General features: G+C 36.5%; 1 protein-coding gene across 1 annotated transcript in view; it reads left to right on the top strand.

Annotated features, from left to right (window-relative positions):
• Window positions 1-18,609, top strand: part of LOC142857826 (putative ATP-dependent RNA helicase DDX60) — a 93,994-nt gene extending 75,385 nt beyond the window's left edge. The window contains exons 30-37 of the mRNA XM_075986815.1: window positions 1,744-1,848; window positions 2,414-2,555; window positions 5,274-5,395; window positions 6,813-6,960; window positions 7,763-7,905; window positions 13,329-13,480; window positions 15,003-15,065; window positions 18,018-18,609. Coding sequence (XP_075842930.1) covers window positions 1,744-1,848; window positions 2,414-2,555; window positions 5,274-5,395; window positions 6,813-6,960; window positions 7,763-7,905; window positions 13,329-13,480; window positions 15,003-15,065; window positions 18,018-18,117 — 975 coding nt within the window. The 3' untranslated portion in view covers window positions 18,118-18,609. The remainder of the gene's footprint in view (window positions 1-1,743; window positions 1,849-2,413; window positions 2,556-5,273; window positions 5,396-6,812; window positions 6,961-7,762; window positions 7,906-13,328; window positions 13,481-15,002; window positions 15,066-18,017) is intronic.
• The last annotated feature ends 3,278 nt before the right edge of the window (window positions 18,610-21,887 follow it).

Below are 21,887 nucleotides of genomic sequence, written 5' to 3'. Positions count from 1 at the left end.
TTGTTCAGCATGCTGGAAACCTTGATAGAAGGAGAGTTCTTTGGTGCAGACTTGCTGTGAGGTGAGCAGCAATGGAGTACAATGGAGCCAGGCATGGTACGGATTGAAGCTACTTTTAAAATTATGTGTCCCAAATAAATTGTACCTCATTTAAGTTGCTTTTCTCAGATATTTTGTCATTGCAGTGAAAATACTAATAAATCTTGCTAGTATGCCTTTAGTTATAAGGTTTGTACCTCCAGGACACAGTGAACCACTGCTTGTTCCTCTCCTTCACATCCCATTATTACTTTGCTCTTTTCCAAAAGCTGCCTCCTCTGAATCCAGCATACAAGGAAAAGAGGGTGGTAGTAAATTCACCTTTTGGTTCCCTTTGTAACCTACTGCAAAGGAAATGGAGAGTCCATCTCTTTTATTTCTCCTCCTGTCCTACCATTAAGCATATTGGATTTAAATACAGTAGTATCTGGAGATATGGCTTAGTTGGTAAGAGTAGGTAATGTTGTTGCAGAGGACCTGAGTTGAGTTCTCAGCTCTCATACTCGGTGTACCAAACCACCCTGCAACTCCAAGAGGTCTGACGTCCTTTTCTGAATACCATGAGTACTTGCATGTACTACCCCCCCATGTATACACATAATGGAAAATGAAATAATTTTTCTTTTTTTTAAGGACAGCGGAGATATTTTTCTGTATTCTATAAACTCTCCAACCTAAGAGCAGCAAAGTTGACATTTGGGTGTGCTAAGGAAGTTTGCTTTTATTGTGAGTTCATAGATATTTTAGAGAGAAGTTGAATACTGCACATACAAGAGTGTTGTTTGACATTAGAGATAAAGGAACATTTTCACTCCTTTGGCTTCAGCCAAATTTTTTTCTAATATTTTTGCAGTAGCATCATAGATATAAAATAGTATATCTAGACCTCGTCAAAAATAAACTATGCTCTGCATGCTCTGAAACTGATAATGTCTTTTCTGCTCAGTCTGTTTGATAACAGTTTTGTTTCTTTTGATTTTGTTTTTTTTGTGCTTATCTTATTCACTTTTCTGCTAATGTGATAAGACCATGACCAAGGGAACTTATAGAAGAAATGGTATGCTGGAGACTTTGAGTCCATGATCATCATGACAGGAGTGTGGCAGCAGGAAGGGAGACACTGGAGTAGTGGGTGAGGCTTCCCAGCCTGAGACAGTACCACAATGTAGGGACAGAGAGCTAACTGGAAATGATGTGGGTTTTTGAAGCCCTAAAGCCTACACTTAATAATCCTTCCCTAACAGTTTTGTAAACCAGAGAACAAGCATCCAAACACATTAGCCTATGAGGCCATTGTCATTCCAACTTCCACAGTGCTCTTCAGTGTGCTAAAGGACATACATGCTATGTTAGGTGATGTGTTATATGATGAAGGCAATTGTATTGTATCAAATCTAATTGAACTTTATATATTGTTGCTACCAAAAGGAACCTTTTAAGCACATCCCCTTTTCCTTGTGTGCTGTAGTCAGAGGAGACAGCCTTTGGAAAAGAATAAAGTAGTAAAGGGGGAACTCACATTGTACTTTAGAGGTACAAATCTTGTAATTGAAATTATATATGCATGAGATATGACATTACATATGCATAAGACATATGATACATATGTGTATATATGTTTGTGTTATATGTAATTTAACCTGCGTTATCTCTTGCAAAGACATTTCACTTAATGTTACTAAATCAAATCGCTTTTCTTTGCAGGCACTGTCAGTGCTGAGGCACTCATTGTTATCCTTCAAACGTCCCCGAAACACAGATATGTTAAAGCTTTACTTCTTATATTCTTTGCAGTTCCTGGTAAAAGAGGTAGGAACCAACCTCCCCCCTCCTTCTGCCTCTCTCTGTATGTGTGTGTGTGTGTGTGTGGTGTGGTATGTATATGTGTGTATAATAGATGTGCTACTATCTATATTTTTAAAGTACCTGACTTGATTTTTTTTAATTTAAAAAAACTTTTATCTACATATGTGTGATGTGTGAGCAGATGTTATATGTGTATAAGTGCTTGTGGAGACAAGAAGAAGACATGAGAAGGCCTGAAACTGGAGTTGTAGCTAACTTTGAGGGTCTCAATGTAGATTCTGAAAAAACTGAGCTCAGGTTGTCTGGAAGAGGAGCGAGTGCTGCTGACTGCTGAGCCAGCTATCTGTCTGACCCTAGATTTTTGTTTTTAACCACATTTCATTATTGTAAACCTTAGAAGACAATACCCAATGGGTACTGCTACTTGTAATTTATGTAACTATTAACGTTTGGCTAGTTGGTGTTTATAGCCTTATTGGCATGTAGTATTTTAAACTGATAATGGACAATCTACTTGTTACTAATTCTGTGAGTTGAGTCAAACTAACTAATTATTTCTGTTCTCTAGGGATATATAGATCAAGAAGGTAATCCTACAGGGTTTGCTGGCCTTGTTTCACATTTACATTACCATGAACCATCTAATCTTGTTTTTGTCAGTTTTCTTATAAGAGGTCTTTTCCATAATCTTTGTCAGCCAACTCATGAAGGTAAGTTTGAAGGTTATGTTGTCTGTTTGTGTGTGTGTTTGTCATCAACATTATATTATCAAATCATACAGTAAGTATATAAATAATGTATCATTATTAGTATATGATTATTTATCGAATAATATATGGTATATGTTTTATATGTGTAAAATTATATTTATGTGTGTATAAAATCTTCCCATGGTGGGAAAAAAATCCTGATAGATTTGTAGAAAACTAGAACTTCAAGAATACATTTACTCAATAATCACTTGAGCGAGTATCAGTTAAGTAAATAATGTATTATGGAATGTTATTATTTTTCATTTTAACTGAAAGTATAATAAAAATGCTAATTTGATAGACAAAACATAGGTTTGCAAATAAAATAAAGTGAAGTCAGTACTAAAGATGTCCTATTTTGTGACATCGATTTTAAAATATTCACTACAGGAAGTTGTAACTTGAAAAGTTTGTTTCTTCCAGGATTCTGAGCATATTGCATAATATACAATATTTATAAACCCTTTCCTTGCAATTAAATATATGATCAACTTTGAATAACAGCACAGGAAAACACTGTTAAAATATGAAATCCAAAATTCTATCCTCAGATAATAACTATTAATATCTGTAAATATTGTCTGCAGCACTATTTTCTTTGAATATAATTGTACAGTATACATCAATATCTGATATTGCATTAATAATGTTTACTAGGTCTATTATGCATAACAAATTTTGCCCACATTGGGCATAGTCATTATTATAACAAATCCCATACAGTTTTTCTGGGAAAACATTTGGGTTCTACATTTCAAAATAAATATTTTAGAGCATGTCTCTGATACATTTAAAAATAAATTCTTTACACCATGTCTCTGAAATAAATATTGCTCTCTCCTAATATTTGTGCTTAATGTTGTGATATTTCCTGGTGCATGGTGACCTCAAAGCCTCCTGCTTTGTCTTCTGTCCCTTGCTGTTGGAAATATTTTTGCTTTGCAAAATACCTATTGACTTTATGTTTTAAAACATATTTCATTTTGTGGCTACTCGGAATGTTTTGTTTCCTCCAAATTTGTAACAGGTGAAATTATTTCAGGCAAGAGAAAGTGTTGTTGTGTTTATTGTTGGCAGATATAGCCAAAATTGATAACTTTATAAAGAATGAATACAGAAAATAAATAAGAGGATGTGCTTCTCACCTTTTAAGAAGTCAGAGTCAAACTCAAGCATAACTAGCCTGATGCTAGGTCCCAAGTTGTTGATTATCACAACTGTTAAAGCATTCCTACTATTTACATGCTGCTGAAATGCAGTGCCTTCAGTCACTGTGGCTCCATCTGAGCTGAGGAAGGTTATCTGCAGGTTTAGTTTTGGATATTTTGCTGGTAAGTATCAAGAAGTTATAAGACATTATTGACTAGGTGAGAGAGGCTATCATAGTTTGCATAAGCATGGCCACTATGGGCTCAATACTTGCTCACCAGGAAATGGCACTATTTGAAAGAATTAGAAGGCATAGCTTTGTTGGAGGAAATGTGCAGATGGACTTTCTTTGTGACTGTCTGTGCCAAACAATGACATGGAGACTTATTATTAATCATGAAATTATAGATCATGACCTCAACTTACACTAGTCCCATTAGCTCTTATAACTTAAATTAATCCATTTGTACTAATCTACCTTTTTCCATGTTACTTCTCTTCCATCTTACACCTCTTGTTTCTTCTCTGTGTGTGACTGTGTGTGACTGGTGACTCTACCTTTCTCCCTTCCAGAGTCCTCTCTGACCCCAGAAATCTCACCTATACATCCTGCCTAGCTATTAACTATTCAGCTTTTTGTTACACCAATTACAGCAAATACATTTTCGCACAATGTACACATATCTCACAAAAGAAATGTGTCATTCAGGGGTGGGTTTTGAGGTTTCAAAAAATTATCAAGTTTCTCTCTCTCTCTCTCTCTCTCTCTCTCTCTCTCTCTCTATCTCTCTCTCTCTCTCTCTGATGGATCTGGTGCAGGTCCTCATTAACTTGGCAACTGGCATTTGCAGTAGCAGGATCTCTGTGGTGGACTGAGTGAGAACGATTTTCACAGGCTCATATGTTTGAATGCATGGTTCATTTGGGAACGGCACTATTTGAGAGGATTAGGAGATATGGCCTTGTTAAAGAAGGCGTGGCCTTGTTGGAGGCAGTGGGTCTTTAGTTGGGGGTGGACTTTAGAGTTTTGAAAGCTCAAGCCAGGCCCAGTGGCTCTCACTGTCATCTTGCTGCCTGACAATGCAGATGTAGAACTCTCAACTGCTTTTCCAGCACCATATCTGCCTGTGTGTTGCCATGCTCCCTGCAAGAGTGAAAATAAACAAAACCTCTGAAGCTGTAGATAAGCCCCAATTACATGCTTTCTTTTATAAGAACTGCAATGGTTGTTGTGTTTCTATATAATCATAGAATAGTGACAAAGACAAAGACATCATAGTTTGGTCAGCCACTGGGAGATAGGGCAAAATAAGGAAAGTCTAGATCAAAACATAAGAATATTTGTAGTAGGAAAGGTGAGGATGCTAATAAAAGCAAAATCAGGAATTAAAAAAGGCACAGATGAAAAGCATTTGCTGCTGAAGTTATTCTACATTTGCTATGAAATGAACATAACAATTATTTTAAATGTGAAAAAACTGATGCAATAATTTTTCACATATATAACATGAAACTTTTTTTTTACAGGCTCAAAACATTTCTCTGAAGATGTAATGGAAAAGCTGGTTTTAGTATTGGCAAATCTTTTTGGAAGAAGATATATTCCAGCCAAGTTCCAAGATGCTAACATTAAGTTTGATCAATCAAAGGTAAAATCTTCTGCTAAAATTATTAACAATAATACACAGATCCTGCCAGAAGTGATTCAGTAGCAGTAGGGTTTTATGAATGTGGGTTAATTAATGCACTTTATATACTAATTTGCTTCTTTAGAAAATCATGTGATATTTATCTGTAACTTAAAAGTCCCTCTGGGAATCCGTACAAAGGTATGTGCCTTGAAGATGAACATGATTTTAAATGATTGCATCAATATACAACATTAGTGAACAGATGTAAAAGGCCTGGGAAGATGACTTGATACAGTTCTTGCCATGCACTCATAAGGATCTGAGTGTGGATTCCTAGTGCCCATATGTAAAGATGTACATGGTGACACACTTTGTTATCCCAGAACTGAAAAGGCAGAGAAATGTGGATCCCCGGAGCTGGCTTGGGCAGACTAGCCTAATTGGAGAGCTATAGGAATGGTGAGAGACATTGCTTAAAAAAATATGGTGGAGAGCACTCAAACACATATTCATGTACACACATATGGAAATGCAGATAATTACACATTTAAGCCCCAAAGCCGCCTACATTGTTTGAACATGTGTCTTGAGATTTGACTGTATGTCACAGTGTCATCTCTGAGAAAGCATTACAAAGCTTTCTGGGAAACTGTCCTTTGACTCCTAAAGTCTAAATTGTAGAACAGTTTTACAATTTAATATTATCATCTTGTTTGGTCATTTTTGAAAAGGTGCATTTGTCTGTTTAATTAAAACAGTCGCATTTATTTCCATGAGATCTTTCATAGCACCCTTTCTGCTCTTCTTGCTGCCTTGAGTTGACTCTCTAAGGAATGTCCATGTAACTTCCTGATGTAGCACTGATGCCATGGGTGATAAAGGCAGAAGTCTTTTCTGCACAGTTCTTCAGGCCCAGAAGTCTTAAATAAAGATATTTTGTGGGGGCGTGCTTTGTAGTTTGTAGTTTACCATCAAAGAACTTCAAAAAAAGAAAATTAGAGATTATAGCACTTCCATGTTTACAGGTTGAAAAATAAATTGTGTTAGCCCAATGAAGACAGTGAGAGTTTCAAAACCTCTCAACCAGATGCAGTTGATTCTGAACCTGAAAATATACTCTATCTTCTTTGCTCTACATACCTGTTCCTAGATCCTTTGAAGTCCTGAGTCCAGTAGCAGTTGAGAACATGCTTCTGCTCTTACAAGAGCTAATTTCATTAGGGAGCTTCAGAACAAGTGTTATGAGTAGAGCATTTGTTTTTGAAGTGCAAGTAAGAACAAAAAAAATTAACCTCAGTTCAATCAAGAAAAGAAGAAAAAGTGGCTTTATTGAAAACAATAAAGTTATACTGTGTGGTCTTTTACTTTCAATGCTTCAAATTCTCAGTTTTTAAGGAAGGTGTTCTCTGCTCTCTGAAAAACCTTTGGCATTTAGGTGTTCCTTGATGACCTCCCTGAGGACTTCAGTGAGGCCCTGCTTGAGTACAACACTCAAGTGACAGAGGACTTTGCTGCTTTTTTGCTAATTGTGTCCCGATTGGCTGATATGAAACAAGAATATCAACTCCCCTTGTCAAAAATTGGTAAGTGTGTTTCAGTTCCCTGTGGAGCAATTTAGTAATAATCCTGCCCAAGGACATGTATGGATGCTAGGGATGCAGGTCATTGCCAGTGCTCCAGGTCTCCAGTTCTACCATTTTTATCTCAGAAGGCTGGCACTTCAGAAACGTCAGTTTGCCTTAGAATAATTGGGTTATTTCTGGAGAAAAAAAAACTAAAGGAGGTTAGTGATTGGCAGTTAGAAGGGCAGTGGAGAATGAAACTAAATCCAATCTGAATCACTTATAAATGGTTTTGATTGAGGGCCAACTTTAGTTCAGTTCCAGAAAATGAAGCAAGGATGTCTCTGAGACAAGAGAAACAAGAGTTATTCATTATTATTATTATTATTATTATTATTATTATTATTATTAACAATTTTATTTTAGATACCAATCCCAGTCTCCCCCCATTCTCCTGCTCCTCCCACCTTCTCCCAACCCCTCCCCCATTCACTCCTCACAGAAGTGTCGCATGACTAGAGGCAGGACCAAACCCCAACTACATCCCCAGGATCTAGGTGGAGCAAGGCATTTCATGATAGGGAATAGTTTCCTGAGAGTTCAAGTCCCTCTGCTAGTGGCCCCACATACTGCCTAACCCACACAACTGGCACCCACTTCAGGGGGCCTAGTTTGGTCTTATTCAGGTTTCTTTGCTCTCAGTCCAGAGTCAGTGATTTCCCATTTCCTCCACTCTGCTGTTTTTGTGGGTGTCCCCATCATGGTCTAAAAACAAAAACTAAAGGAAGAACAAAAGGGATCTATCTCAGCCTGTTCTGGTCAGAATTCACAGGTAAGGAATGTGAAGACTCGCCGCTTGCGTCTCACCTGATGAGCTGCAGGGAAGGAAGGACGGCAGTTTCACCATTTGTTTGTCTGTCTGGAAACTTTGATGTGGATTTGCTTCGTCCAGGAGTTTCAGATAACGTAAGTAAAGAGTGATGTTCATTAATCAGTCTCTCGGGGCGTTTGCTCCAGTCTGAGTCGTATACTGTAACAGACTGCTGTCGAGGCTGTGGAAGGCAAGCATACAGATGATAAAACATTGTACTTTCCATTGTATGAAAAGTGTTTTCATTTATTAATTAGTTTTCCAAGATCAAGCACAGATCACAGTTTTGCTTCCCTTCCCCCCTCTCCTGCTAGTTGCTCTCCCACCATTCCCTCTCACCTGCCGGCCATCCATCCCACCTTTCTTTCCAGAAAAGTCTGGGCCTCCCATAAATATCAGCCAGCCATAGCATATCGAGAAAAAAAATTAAAGGAAAATAATTTTTAGGAGTTGTGACTTCTTTATTTTGTATGGATGACTATAAGAAAACTGGTTGGATGTATAAGAGATTAGTAGTTATGTATGTTGAAAAAGCAATAATAATTTTTATGCATTATCATTTCCTTTCCCAAGATGGATGTAATGGCTCATGCCCATCACATAACTAGGGATGCTCAGCTTAACTGGGGATGCTGAGACAGGAGGACTGCTACATATTTGACTATTACATAATGAGTTTCAGGCAAGACTTTGTAGAAGGAGAGAGCTGCTTGTTGGTTCCCATTGCCCAGAACCAAAATAACCTCACATAAACTACATTAATTAAATCACTATTTGGCCCATTAGCCCTAGATTCTTATTTGCTAGCCCTTATATATTAATTTAACCCATCTCCATTAATCTGTGTATTGCCACATGGCTGTGGTTTACCAGGTAAAGTGCCCAGCATGTGTCTCTGGTGGGCTACATGGCTTCTCTCTGACTCTGCTCTTCTTTCTCACAGCATTCGCTTTTTTTTTGGCCATATAAGAATTTATTAAAAAGGAGAGAAAGAAAGAAAGAAAGAAAGGGAGAGAGAGAGAGAGAGAGAGAGAGAGAGAGAGAGAGAGAGAGAGAGAGAGAGAGGAGGAGAGAGGCAAAGCCCTGTGTGTACACCGGGAGAGGAAACAGGGAGAGAGCCCAGCATTCGGTTTTGTCTTCCCCACTTACCTCTGCTCTACTCTGCCATAGGTTCAAACCAGCTTTCTATATTAACTAATCATATTCACAGAATACAGAGGAGAATCCCACATCAAGGCTATAGTGCCTTCCTGTTTCAAGATGAGAAGGGAATGGAGGAAGAAGAGGAGAAGGGAGAAGACAATAGCAAAATAATTCTGCTCTCTGTTTATTATGCAATTAACTCAATTTATGAAATGTAGCAACCACCATTTCTTCTTTTCTTCCATGTAGGATTTCCACGAAAATTCAGATGGGTGTTTATACAATAAGAATTATCTAGAAAGTCTGAGTCTCGTTGCTGCAATATCAGCATCTATTAGAAGGTGTGTGCATGAACTCATTCCCTCTCACCTTCATCAGCATCAATTAGAAGAGACTTAGGTGCATGCCAGAGTTCCCATGAGGGTTCCCACTTACCCTTGCTGCCCACAGAGTTCTAGAAAGCAGCTTCTGCTTCTGTTTCCTTCATTTTGAAGCATCTGTTATAGGTATTTAGGTATTTAGACTCATGTTACTTGAATATAGCCTGCTTTTTGCTTGACCTAATTCATGTTATATAAATTTGTTTTACTACAGTAAGTGAATAAGTTGCATTCTCTAGAAATTTCACTTACTTGTATTATTTGTTAGTTTAATGCTATATTCTAGTATCTCTGGGTGGCTTATGAAAAGAGGAATACACATGAACTGAGGACTCATGCCTCTACTATATTTTATTTCCTTGTGATCCACTAAAGCTGCCTAAATTTCCAAATTCTTCTGAAAATAGTTCATTTTATAAATGACTATTTTTTATGCTTGTGTTTAATTTTACAAAAGTAAAGGAATGGTTAATTGTACTCTCTTGAAAATATCTTTTCTTGTGTTTTGTTTTATGTCTGTAAGATTCATCCATGATTTTGTAGTTATTACTTACTAGCTCTTATAACTTAATCCATAATTCTTATCTATGTTTAGTCATGTGACTTGGTACCTTATATCAGTGTAGCATTCTCATATTGCTTTTTCTGCTTCTGGATGATGACTGCATTTCTGCCTTTCCTCTTCCCAGAATTCTCTTTGTCTGATTGTCCTGCCTATATTTGCTGCTTGGTTAGTAGCCAATTAGTGTTTTATTAAACCAGTATTAGTGACAAATCTTTACAGTGTACAAGAGGATTATTCCATAGCACTTCCCCCTTTTTCTTTTCAAAACATGACCCTGAATATCATTTCCTTTTTTTAGCTGCTTTTTTTGACCATTGTCCATAACAACTTGTAACTAACACACTAAACAAAGACAAACATCCATAATCCATTTTTGGGGAATGTGAGCATAGTTTTCTAGGATACTTCCTGATGACTGGGAACACTGGTATTCTTATATGGACCAAAAGAAAATTTAGGATTATGATCAAATCTTTAGGATTATGGAGTATTCTGTAAGGCTGAATCATCTCAGCCAGCAACCTTGAAACTGCTCTGGATGTAGATCTCTGAAGAAACTGCGTCTTCTGAAATGTTGGATCATCTGTCTGTTCTCATCAAAGATTTTTCAGGAGGTCTTCCTCAATCAAACCTTATTTTTCTTAATGAAGAATAAAGCCACAACCTCTCATTTCTTGTGGAAATGAAAGCAAAACCTCTTCTCCAAAGTAACTTATCTTTTGACTTAAATTTTGAAGTCAAGGCATTTTCAAAATATATAGGTTCTGTTAATCCAGCATCATTTATGTCTTTTAGGAGCTCTTGCTCCTTCCACAGCCATCAAACAATTCAGAAACATACAATATCCAGATTCTCTGTGTACTTTCCATCTTCACATCGCTTTTTTTTACACTATTTCTTTTCTTTTATTTTTATTTTCTAACTTTTGGTTTTTTAAGACAAGGTTTCTCTGTGTGTCATTGACTGTACTGGAAGTCATACTGTAGACCAGGATGTTCCCAAAATCAGAGAGATATGCCTGCCTCTACATCCCAAGGGCTGGGATTAAAGGCGTGTGCCACCATTCCCATCTGTTTCTTTTTTTTTTTAGAGGACTTTTTCTATCCTTTTTCTTTTCTCTCCCAAGTTTATGTATAGTTTCAAACACACTGTAAATCATTTAAAGAGTTTTTTCCTCTGGTCTGAATCTGTCTTCATGTATATGTCTATCTTTTTTTCTGGCCACATAAATCTTTAATCTAAGTGGCATGACTAGGATTAAAACAGCAGCATTGGCAGATGGATCCACCGCACTCCTTGGCTTCCTGAGAGTCTAGCTTCATGGTGGAGGTACTAGCTATGTTAGGTAGGAGCTACATTTTTTGCCACAACTCTGTGGAGTTCCTGGGTCCATGCCACCACCAAGAGGCATGCTACTAACTGTTCATAAACAACATTTAAGTACATGGTGACAGGCCTCTTAGAAGAGCTGGGAGTTTTTCACTACTAACTCTGAGTCAGGAAGCCTTTTTTTAAAAAAAAGTCTTCCTCGGAACAGAGCCAGAAAACAGAGCCTACTGTAGTAAAGATGGTTATTGAAAAACTGGGATTGACTTTGTTCTTATCTGTCTAGAATCCTTTCTTTTTTGAAGTTTTCTCCAGATTTACATAAAAATTCTTGCCAAACCTTTGGGTACCATTTGTAGACAGAAGTTATATTCCCACCATCTCATAGCAATTCAGTCCCAAATAAACACACATAGGCTTATATTAGTTATGAACTATTTCGCCTATTATCTAGGTTTATTACTAACTAGCTCTTACAACTTAAATTAACCCATATCATAAATTTATGTTTAGTCATGTGACTTGATACCTTTTTTTCAGTAAGGCATTCTCATCTTGCTTCCTCTTTTTCTAGATGATGAATCCATCTCTGCCTTTCCTCATCACAGAAGTCTCTTAGTCTGCTTGCCCCATCGATACTTCCTCTGTGGCTACAGGCCAGTCAGTATTTTAGTTAACCAAAACAAATGACAAATTTATAGTGTGAAAAAGCATTATCCCATAGCATGTTTTGACATGAAGCTCTAATTTATTTTCTAAACACCATAATACTTCATAATACAAAACTATACATTACTCTGCTTTCTGTTAATGTTCGGTCAGTCTTTAACTCTCTGTTGATACAAAGAGTGGTATTAATGTTTGGTATTTGTGTGTGACTTTCTCTTAGGTGTAAGTGTGCTCTTTCTCTTAGGTATAATTTTCTGGGTCATAAAAAATAGAAATATTTAAATGTTCGTGTCTGTTTCCCAAGACTCCCAAACCATGATAGTGTTGTAGAATATTAGTTAAAGATTTACTGTATTTGTTTATGCTGTAGAACTTTTGTGTAATGATTCAAAGATATGTTTCATTCTTTTGTGTTGCATTTGTTTAACTCTGTGAAGCTGTTACTTTGCCTTTCTAAAATGCCTGATTGTATTAATAAAAAACTGGACAGTCAATAGTGCAGCAAAGGGATAGGCAGGGCTACCAAGCATAGAGAATAAATAGGAGGAGAAATCTGGGAAGAAAGATTGAGAACTAGCATAAGCAGAAGGACTCCAGGTGTGTGTGGATTAGTCACCCAAATAACAGCAAGTCATGGAGTTAGAAGTAAAGAAAGGTATACAGAAATAGAGAAAGTCAAAAGCCCAGAAGCAAAAGATCTCAGGCTTTATGTGGGATAATTTTGGTTAAGAAGAGCTGGCTAGAAATAAGTCAAGCTAAGGCCAGACATTCATAAATAGGAACAAGTCTCTGTGATTTATTTGGGATCTAGGTTGCAGGCCCCCCAAATATAAAGAGTAAAGAGTAAACAAAGAAGACAACTACACTCTTGAGTTTTTTACACGTTCTTGGGCCAGTTTACAGTGTCATTAGCACTATATCAGAACTCCTGTTTTTTTTTTTTTCACATGAGGCAGAGATTTTGCAAAATGAACAGATACCGAAAGCAACTTATTTAATTTCTTCACTTATTTTATTGTTTTCGTTCTATCTTTCCTCTACTCTTTTTAATCTGGGTGTTGATTCTGAAGCTCATTATACACGTTTAGTTGAATTTTCTCTTGTGAATTTTCTGCTCTGTGAAACCCCATTTGCAAAGTTATTCTCAGAATTGTTAAGGAGACATTAAATTTTCTCATTTATCTTTTTTTCCTAGTCAGTCTTGCTCTATTCCAGAAAGACTAGTGGATTTGCCATCAACATGCTGTGGGGCAATCCTCTTTGCAGGTGGAGAAAAGCCATGCTCTAGGATGCTCTGCCTCAGTGTGTGCAAAAGGCACCTGCTCTTCTACCAACAGAGTGTTCTTGAAGAGCATTGAAGATGAAATGACTACAAGTTCCAAGTTAAAGTTCTTCTCTTCTTGTGAATAACCATTCAAAAATTCTATTTTTTAAGGTTATTCTGCATTCAATTGGCATTGGTCATATCCAAGCTCCAGTGCTGTGGCCACAGAGATTCGATATTACAGGAAGAAAATTGCCACTTAATGCATATGCACTTGACTTCTATAAGCATGGATCACTTAAGGCATTAACACAGGACAATAGGTATGTTTTCTCCTGACAATTTCAAGAATTGATTATTACTGCCAAGCATATTAGTTTTCACTTTCACACTGATGGCATATTTATATTATTTTTATTTCTAGTTTGTCAGCAAAAATTTGTCATTTAGGGCCAACTCACTTGATCTAAATATTTACTCTAAATGTGTTTTTGTGAATATTAAAATATATCTTTATATTACAGTTCTACTTAGGCATAATTTGGTTTTTTAATGACAAGTAACAATCTGGTATGGCTTAAGGCCTGAGAGAATATAAATTATCTAGTTTTCAAATCTGGTTCTGAGACAGTTATTTTAGCTTCCAGGAAAGGCATTTCTGTAAGTGTAAGAAGAACCAAGTATTATTTAGGTCATTCTCTATACAATTGCTGGGGACACAGTGTTGTGGCCACAAAAGTTGGACAGTCATGGAAGAAAACTTAAGACACGCCACTTAACACATATGCACTTTACTGCTGTAAGCAAGGATCCCTTGTGAGGTTTGACCAGGTCAACAGGTATTTTCTCATTTGTTAACTTCAAGTCATGACAAGTATATTAGCTATACATGTTCAGGGAAATAGTCAGGAAAATATCCATTATCAGGGAAATATTGGCCCAAGTGCTAAACACATATATCTAGAGACAAATACACTAAGAAATTAAATATACATTTGACATAAAAATTGAACCATCTTTATTAAGGTGGTGTAAAAGTTTTTGATAGTCCTCAGAAACCTGGTTGTCTATTCAACCTGATTTATTATTGTCAATAAAGTAGTTGCTGTATTAGCAAATGGTATTTTTTGTTTTATTAAACTTATTCATTGATAATCTTATAATTATATATAAAACAATATGATCACACTTCCTCCCATATCCTGTATCTCTTCCCAGTTGTACCCTTTCACTCCAGCAAATCATCATCCCATTTTGAGTCTTTGAATTTTGTTTTCTTTCATTTTGGGACCCACTGAGTTCTACCAGGGCTGACTGCATGAGTCTGGAGCACAGGGGCCCACCAGTGACTATGATCCTGTAGAGAAATGATTCTCCCCTCTTCCGCTCACAGGGCCCTGGTTGTCCTATGAGCCTACTTCTCATCCACCGCTGGTATTAATAGTCCCATCTCTCATCCATGCCTGCATGTTAGTGGTCCCTCTCTTGCACAGACCCTGTGCAGGTGACCTTAGCTGCTGTGAGTCTTGAGTCATGCCATGCCCTCAAGCTGGCATTTCACAGCACTCCCCTCACTTCCAGCTCTTGTTCTTTTGGTCTCCTCTTCTGTGATGCCCCTGCCTTGGTGAGGTGACACAGATGTTCCAAATAGGTATTAGTGCTCAGCAGTCATTTATCCTCAGCACAATGACCAATTGTGAGCCACCCATTGTTAAAAACAAAAGAAAACAACAAGACAAAACAAAACAGCTTCTGTGATCATGGCTAACACAACGATCATTTAAGGGTTTAAGCAATAATAGTAAATAATTTTGAATCATTAATTTTAGTTTTTCTGTTATTTAGGATACATTATGGGACAGCTTACCAGGTGTTGAAAGATTTTTCACTTACCATTAAATCTATCAGGTATGTTACATGTTGAAATACTCCTTTTCTATTTTTCAGAAATTTAATAGTAATTTGAAAATGTTGAGGTTTTGTTTTATGATACAGGTATGTAAAAGTGTCATGGATCTTGTTTCGTACCATGAATTTCTACTTCCTAAAGGGTTTATAAAATCACCCAACCCTACAACCTGTTAGTCATGATCTGTAATATAATTAATTCCATGTTACTTTGGAGATTAAGATCAATCCAGAGAAAGTCTCACACTCAGGCACTACACACCATCAGGACTATTCCAGAGCATTACTGATATCAGATCCTAGTATTCTCAATGATCCCAATTGCAAAATCATGTCAAATACACAATGTGTTTGAGGTGCCATTAGGTATCCAAGTTATATCATGTGCTTGCTCTTGAGTCACTTCTGTGACCTATATTTATATTCAGCATTTATCTGACTGTCAATGCATAGTCACTTCCTGTTTTGATCTACATCAAGGCCCAGTTAATCACAAGGAATATCAACGTTTGTGTGAGCATCCCATCATTGGCCATATAATGTTATCCAGTTAAATGACCATCATCCTAACCCCTTAAATATAAATGTATTTCAGCACTTCAGCAGTGGTTCTTTATTTTGTCAAATGACAATAAAGCTTATCATAATTGCATCCTTAATAAGCAAATATTTGTTTTATTTCTTTGATATGAGCTGAATTAGGTTTATATGTATTTTTTATATACACAGTATGAATTTGAGGCTCACAAGACTTGAGGGAATAGCTTTGTTTGTCTATAGTAGTGGTTCTCAACCTTCCTAATGCTGTGACCCTGTATTGCAATTTCTCATGTTGTGGTGACCCCCAACTACACAATTATTTCATTGCTAATTCATAATTGTAAGTTTTCTACTATTATGAATCATAATGTGGATATCTGATATGCAGGATATCTGATATGTGACCCCCCAAAGGGGTCATGATGTACCAGTTGAGAATCACTGATCTATAGCATCTCTAGGTGAGGTGGCACATAGTTATCCAAAGCATAATCTTGCAAGAAACCCAGAAGCCTCCAGAGATGCTAGTGCTGAGTCCAAAGCCCGGCTGAAAAAAGAACATTAATTCTTAATTCATTCACCTAACCAGTATGTCTGCATTATTGTTTTAAGACATTTTTAAATAATTGAAGTACAAGGATTGTTAAGTCTATTTCCATATGTACAATCCCTGCATTAGCTATTTTTCTGTTGTTGTGATAAAATACCATGAACAAGGTGACTTATAGAAGAAAAACCTAGTTTAGTTTATGGTTCCTGAGAAATCTGAGTCTGATTCAGGAAGATAATTTGGTGTTACATTTTAGAATTAGGTCTGCATATTTTGAGCATCATGGACACAGAGCAGTGAATGTGAGGGTGGCGTAGATCTACAGTCTTACTGTGTGGTGGAGATGTGTCAGATTGTCTCAGAGTGTGCAACAGTGCGGGTGGTCAGAAATGAATGAAGGTCTGAACTAAGGAAACAGAGTAATGATACGGGATGTTAACTCTACAAATACTTGTAATTGAAACATTGATACCGAAGTTCATATAGTGGCTAAAGATGACCAAGGATTAAATTGTTGTTAATGAATCTGTCTCTTTCTGTCTCTCTTACACACACACACACACACACACACACACACACACACACACACACACACACACTACATTGTGAAAGTGACATTTGTAGTTAAATATAAAAATAGTTAAATTTATATATGTTGTGGATATCAGAGGATATCATCCATGTTGATATCTGTGGATATAAGAGGACATCATCACAGTGATTAGTCTGAAACTCAGGAGAAGTAAATTAATGTCACAGATAAACATTTTAGTTTGTTGATGAGTACAGACCCAAGAAGCTAGTAGGGACAAAATTCTCAAAAATAAAAGCAAGGAAGATGTCAGATTGTGCTTGATCTCAGCCAAGGCTACTCTTTATGATCTGTTCAGTGTGGTGTTTCTTCTTCCTTTCTTCACACCTTTGTACCAGTTTATTATGCTGATGTAACAAGTTATCATGTAATGATATAAACCTATTTAAATCTTACCATTCTGGAGGTCTAAAGTCAAAAGCGTGTTCCCTTGAGTAAAACTGGGTTTCTGGATACTTGTCCCTTTCCCAACCTTTAGGCTTCTTTGCATCATTTTAGGCATTCACTGCTCACTATTTCCTTATGGCTTTGAGGTCAGGGATGTTCAGTGGAGAGAGCTGAGACTGTGTATCAAGTGTCCACATTCCACCCCCTGACATCAGTTCTCACTTTCCTCACACCATGAGCACTCTGGAGAAGTCCATTGGCTCCACCTAGAGGACCCATAATAATCCCCTGCATTCAAGATTAACTATTACCTGTGGCCTCATCTGTGTTGGTAATTCTGCATTGACATGGAGCCTAACATGGTTACAGGTTTCTGGGGATTTAGGTGAGGACATCTGAATTAGATGAGGACCATTATTCTACTGGCCACATCCCGCTTTCATTTATTTCTCACCTACGTAGAAAAGGAAATGAAGCTTTTCTTCTCTATTGTGGATTACAATATTTTCTGGAGTACCAGAAACAAAAAGCACCAGAAAACAACAACAACAACAAAAACTCCCCCAAAAGTATGGCCACAAGATATAGAGTGAAAAGAAAAAAAAATTTGTTGTACTATTTAAGGGAGCAAGGATACAAGGATATAGAATTTGGTAACCCTTCAATTATCCTTTTCAATAAAGACCCTTCACAGAACACCTTGTCCTTTTTTCCTCTTTCTTTTTTTGTTTGTACATACATTATTTGGTTAATGAATTTGTTTCTTATCAGTATTCCTAATAATTTGCTAATACTATTTAATCACTTTATAGAATAGATTTTTAAATAATACTTATGACCCTTAGTTGACTAATGGTATATATATGTATTCTTCTATTTGCAGTGTCTCCTTACGTGAACTGTGTGAAAATGAAGAAGACAACGTTGTTTTAGCATTTGAACAATTGTCTGAGTCTTATTCTGAGAAGCTTAGAATAGTGTGAAAAGAAAAACTATGTAAATCACCTAAAATATCACCATAGAATCTTTGGAAGTTGTATATTTTTTATTCTTATGTCTTGATCAGAAAATCATACGCAATGAAATGGAATGAGCAAGCAACTTGCTCTACTTGGCTCTGAGCATCCTTGGCCGTATCACTTGGTATGCCTACATCTTGGTTTCTTTAAATGATTGACTAAAAATGCTATGTCTCCAAATTATTGAGGATTGAATGAGAAAATGCAGGATTTTCATATATATGTTTGAAGATTTTTATACTCTGTGAGACCCAAACAAATATTGTATTTAAATATTTTCACTATTAATAGATGTAAAAAGTTTATTTAAACTAAAAAATAAATCATTGCAGTATCCTGAAAATGTAAAATATACTTCTTAATCAACATAAAAAGATTATGCTGCTTAGAGAGCTAGCTGTTGAAATAGTACATCTTACTAAATAAGCTACTTGTAAAAAATTGTTTTCATCCATTTTTGTGAAGCTTTTAAAGGAAACATATTGCTAATGTTTTGCTTCATTTTAATTGGTATATGCAAAATTGTTGAAATAATGACCTCATTGGTTTCATTTGTGTGAAATACATTAATTTATATTAATCTATTAATTCACTAGCATGGTACCACTCATTCTGTAGAATTATTTATATAGGGTCATTCTGTAATTGAAGCCGTAGCCTCAATTCTCAACTCTAGAATCTTTTTGAAACCCTCAATTCGAACTTACAACACTGAATCCTCAAAACAAAGAATGAGTCTTTTCTCCTACTTGGGCATCTCACTGAACAATGCTATTTCGGTGTCGCCATAAGTAGATTGTTGTGGTTTCTAAAAAAAAAAAACTGTAATGGTTCATTTATTTCTGATGCAAAAAAAATTCTAATTACTGAAAATGATGTAGCATTACATGAACAATTTAGGAATCTCTACCTTGGTGGTGGTGGTGTGGGATGCAGTCTAAACTGCTTTCATTCTTTAAATGTTACAGCAGTGCTGTAACAGAGACATTTAGAATCCTGTCTAGCACGTCCTAATTTCTACCCAGAGGAACGTTACACAATGTGAAATTTATTGTAATGTTTGTTGTAACTCAATGCTTGCACTTAGGAGTCCAGTTGGAAAAAAAAGATTCCCCCACCCCTATATGCAAAATCTAACCTGGCTTCTAAAGTTGTAGAGGAGCGAGGTCATTTTTGTTATTTGGAGTCTTCTTAAAAGTGCAGAATTATATGTAACATCTTTGAAAGGCATCCCCTGGGAGTGGGAGTGTACTGCTTCTTTAGTCTTTCGCTAAATCTAAGGAGTAAACAGGAACAATTTTTTTAGGGAATAAACAATATAAATGTTTTTATATTTATTTTTTATTTTTATTAAAAATTTCTACCTCCTTCCCTCCTCCCCTTTCCCTCTCCCTCCCCCTTCCCCCTCTAGTCCTAAGAGAAGTCAGGGTACCTGCCCTGTGGGAAGTCCAAGGCCCTCCAACCTCCATCCAGGTCTAGTAAGGTGAGCATCCAAACAGACTAGGCTCCCAAAAAGCCAGTACATGCAGTAGAATCAAATCCCGGTGCCATTATCATTGGCTTCTCAGTCAGCACCCATTGTCATGTGGCTGACAAAGAAACAATTTTTTAAGCATGAGTTTAGGAGAAACACATCAACAAAACGGTGGAGCTCAGAAGACCTTCAAAACCTATGCACTGGGAAGATATTTTCCTACAATCTTTAGAACAAGGTAGAGCTTATGATGGATTCTTTGGACTCCAGAGAAGAGAAAAAACAGGTAATGAGAGCAATGGAACATGAAACTTGTCCCTCAAAGTTGGTAGGTTTCACACAGGAAAAAATGTCCAAGAATAAGTGAGCTCTACGTTGGAGAAAGTGAGTTCAAGGTAGACATGCTTTATTTCCTTTTCTCCTGGGTCTCTTTCATGGAGTTCAAACCTACCACTGTCCACAGAAGCAGAGTATGGGTCTGCATTGTTATAGGCAAATAAAGTTTGGGTGTGACTCTAAAAGCAACAAGATATGAAGTTGACAAGATCAAACTTTATCAGAGTTTAATCTTCTGCATAGTAAACAACTAACAGAAGCAAGAGGACACTTGTAAACTATTTATTTGACAAGGGGGGGGGCGGTAAATGAAAATATACAAGGAACTAAGAAAAGTCCTCAACCAGAAAAACCCCTCAAACAATCACAGAAAATGAACAAATGACATCAATAGGCATTTTTCAAATGTGTACAGATACAGGAAAATTACTTAACTCCAGTAATAATTAAGGAAATGAAAATTAGAATTACATTGAAATATATCATCCCTGTTGGCTATGCCAAAAATGGCAGAAATAAGATGAAATACTATAGACATCTCAGAGAAAAAGGAAATTGTGCATTTTAGGTGGGAATGTTAACTAATGCAGCTATTTTGAAAAACAACATGGATGTTTCTCAATAAATATATTGAAACTTACATCATTTCCAGATTCCACTGCTGGAAAGTTAGAGACATCCATACCTGTAGGCTCCTTGTAGAATTCCTAAAAATAAGCCAAATGTAGAGTACAATTAAGTGTTGGGTAAATGAGTGGTTACAGAAGTGTGTGTGTGTGTATTTAATAAAGTGCTATCTATTGACTAAAATGTGAAATTATGTCAACAGCAGAAATATGACTAAACTGGAGAACAGTGTGTTAAAATAAATAAGACACACACAGAAAGATAATGCACACAGAAGCAGAAAGGGTTATGGAAATAAAGTAACAGTAAAATGGTACATATTAGAGGCTGGGAAGAGTCTTGAGTATTGAGTAGAAAAAAGATGGGACAAGTAGAAGGGAACAATTGTTTGGAGAAATACCTTCTCATGCTCTATAAAACAGTGAGATGATTGAGGGATGCCAATTAATTACACATTTCAAAATAACAAATAAAATGTTAAATCTCCCTACTGCAAAGAAATGATAAATATTTTATATTGGATGTAACAGTTGCCCAATCTGATCATGATACATTGCAGTGAAATATTACAGTCTATTCCTTGTATATCTTTATGTGTTCATTAAAGAAATAAAACATACAACGAAAATATCAGTGACTTCTCTTTTTCTGAAAGTATAGTTTTTTTACTGAGCAATGGCGGCAGTTGCCTTTTATCTCAGCACTCGGAAGTCTGAGGTAGGTGGATCTCTGTGAGTTTGAGGCCAACCTTGTCTACGAAAGCTAGTTCAATGGCTACAGAGAAACCCTGTCTTGAAAAAGAAAGAAAGAAAGAAAGAAAGAAAGAAAGAAAGAAGGAAGGAAGGAAGGAAGGAAGGAAGGAAGGAAGGAAGAAAGAAAGAAAGAAAGAAAGAAAGAAAGAAAGAAAGAAAGAAAGAAAGAAAGAAAGAAAGGGACCTTAAAACACCATAGAGTTGTGACAATAAACTTGGCTCTGGCCAGTACCTCTGTAATGAAGCTAAAATCTCAAAAAGCTAAGGAATGATCCAGCTGTCAAAGCCAAGGCTTTAATCCTAGCCACATCGCTTAACAAATTAAAGACTTATGTGGTCAAAAAAAGAGAACTACAGTAAAGAAAGTTTCAAACAAAAAAAGCTTCTAAACAATTTACGATGTATTTAAATATATATGTAGCCTTCAAAAAATTCTTAAAATAAAAGAGAGTAGTTGAGTGAGGTGGCAGACATTGTTAATCCCAAAACTGGGAGGCAGAGGCAGGCAGATCTCTGTGAGTTCAAGGACAGCCTAGTCTACAGAA

Source organism: Microtus pennsylvanicus, chromosome 9, assembly GCF_037038515.1.
Source record: "Microtus pennsylvanicus isolate mMicPen1 chromosome 9, mMicPen1.hap1, whole genome shotgun sequence".
NCBI lineage: Eukaryota > Metazoa > Chordata > Mammalia > Rodentia > Cricetidae > Microtus > Microtus pennsylvanicus.
Note: the sequence above shows the minus strand (reverse complement) of the source record. Positions and strands in the feature narration are given on the sequence as shown.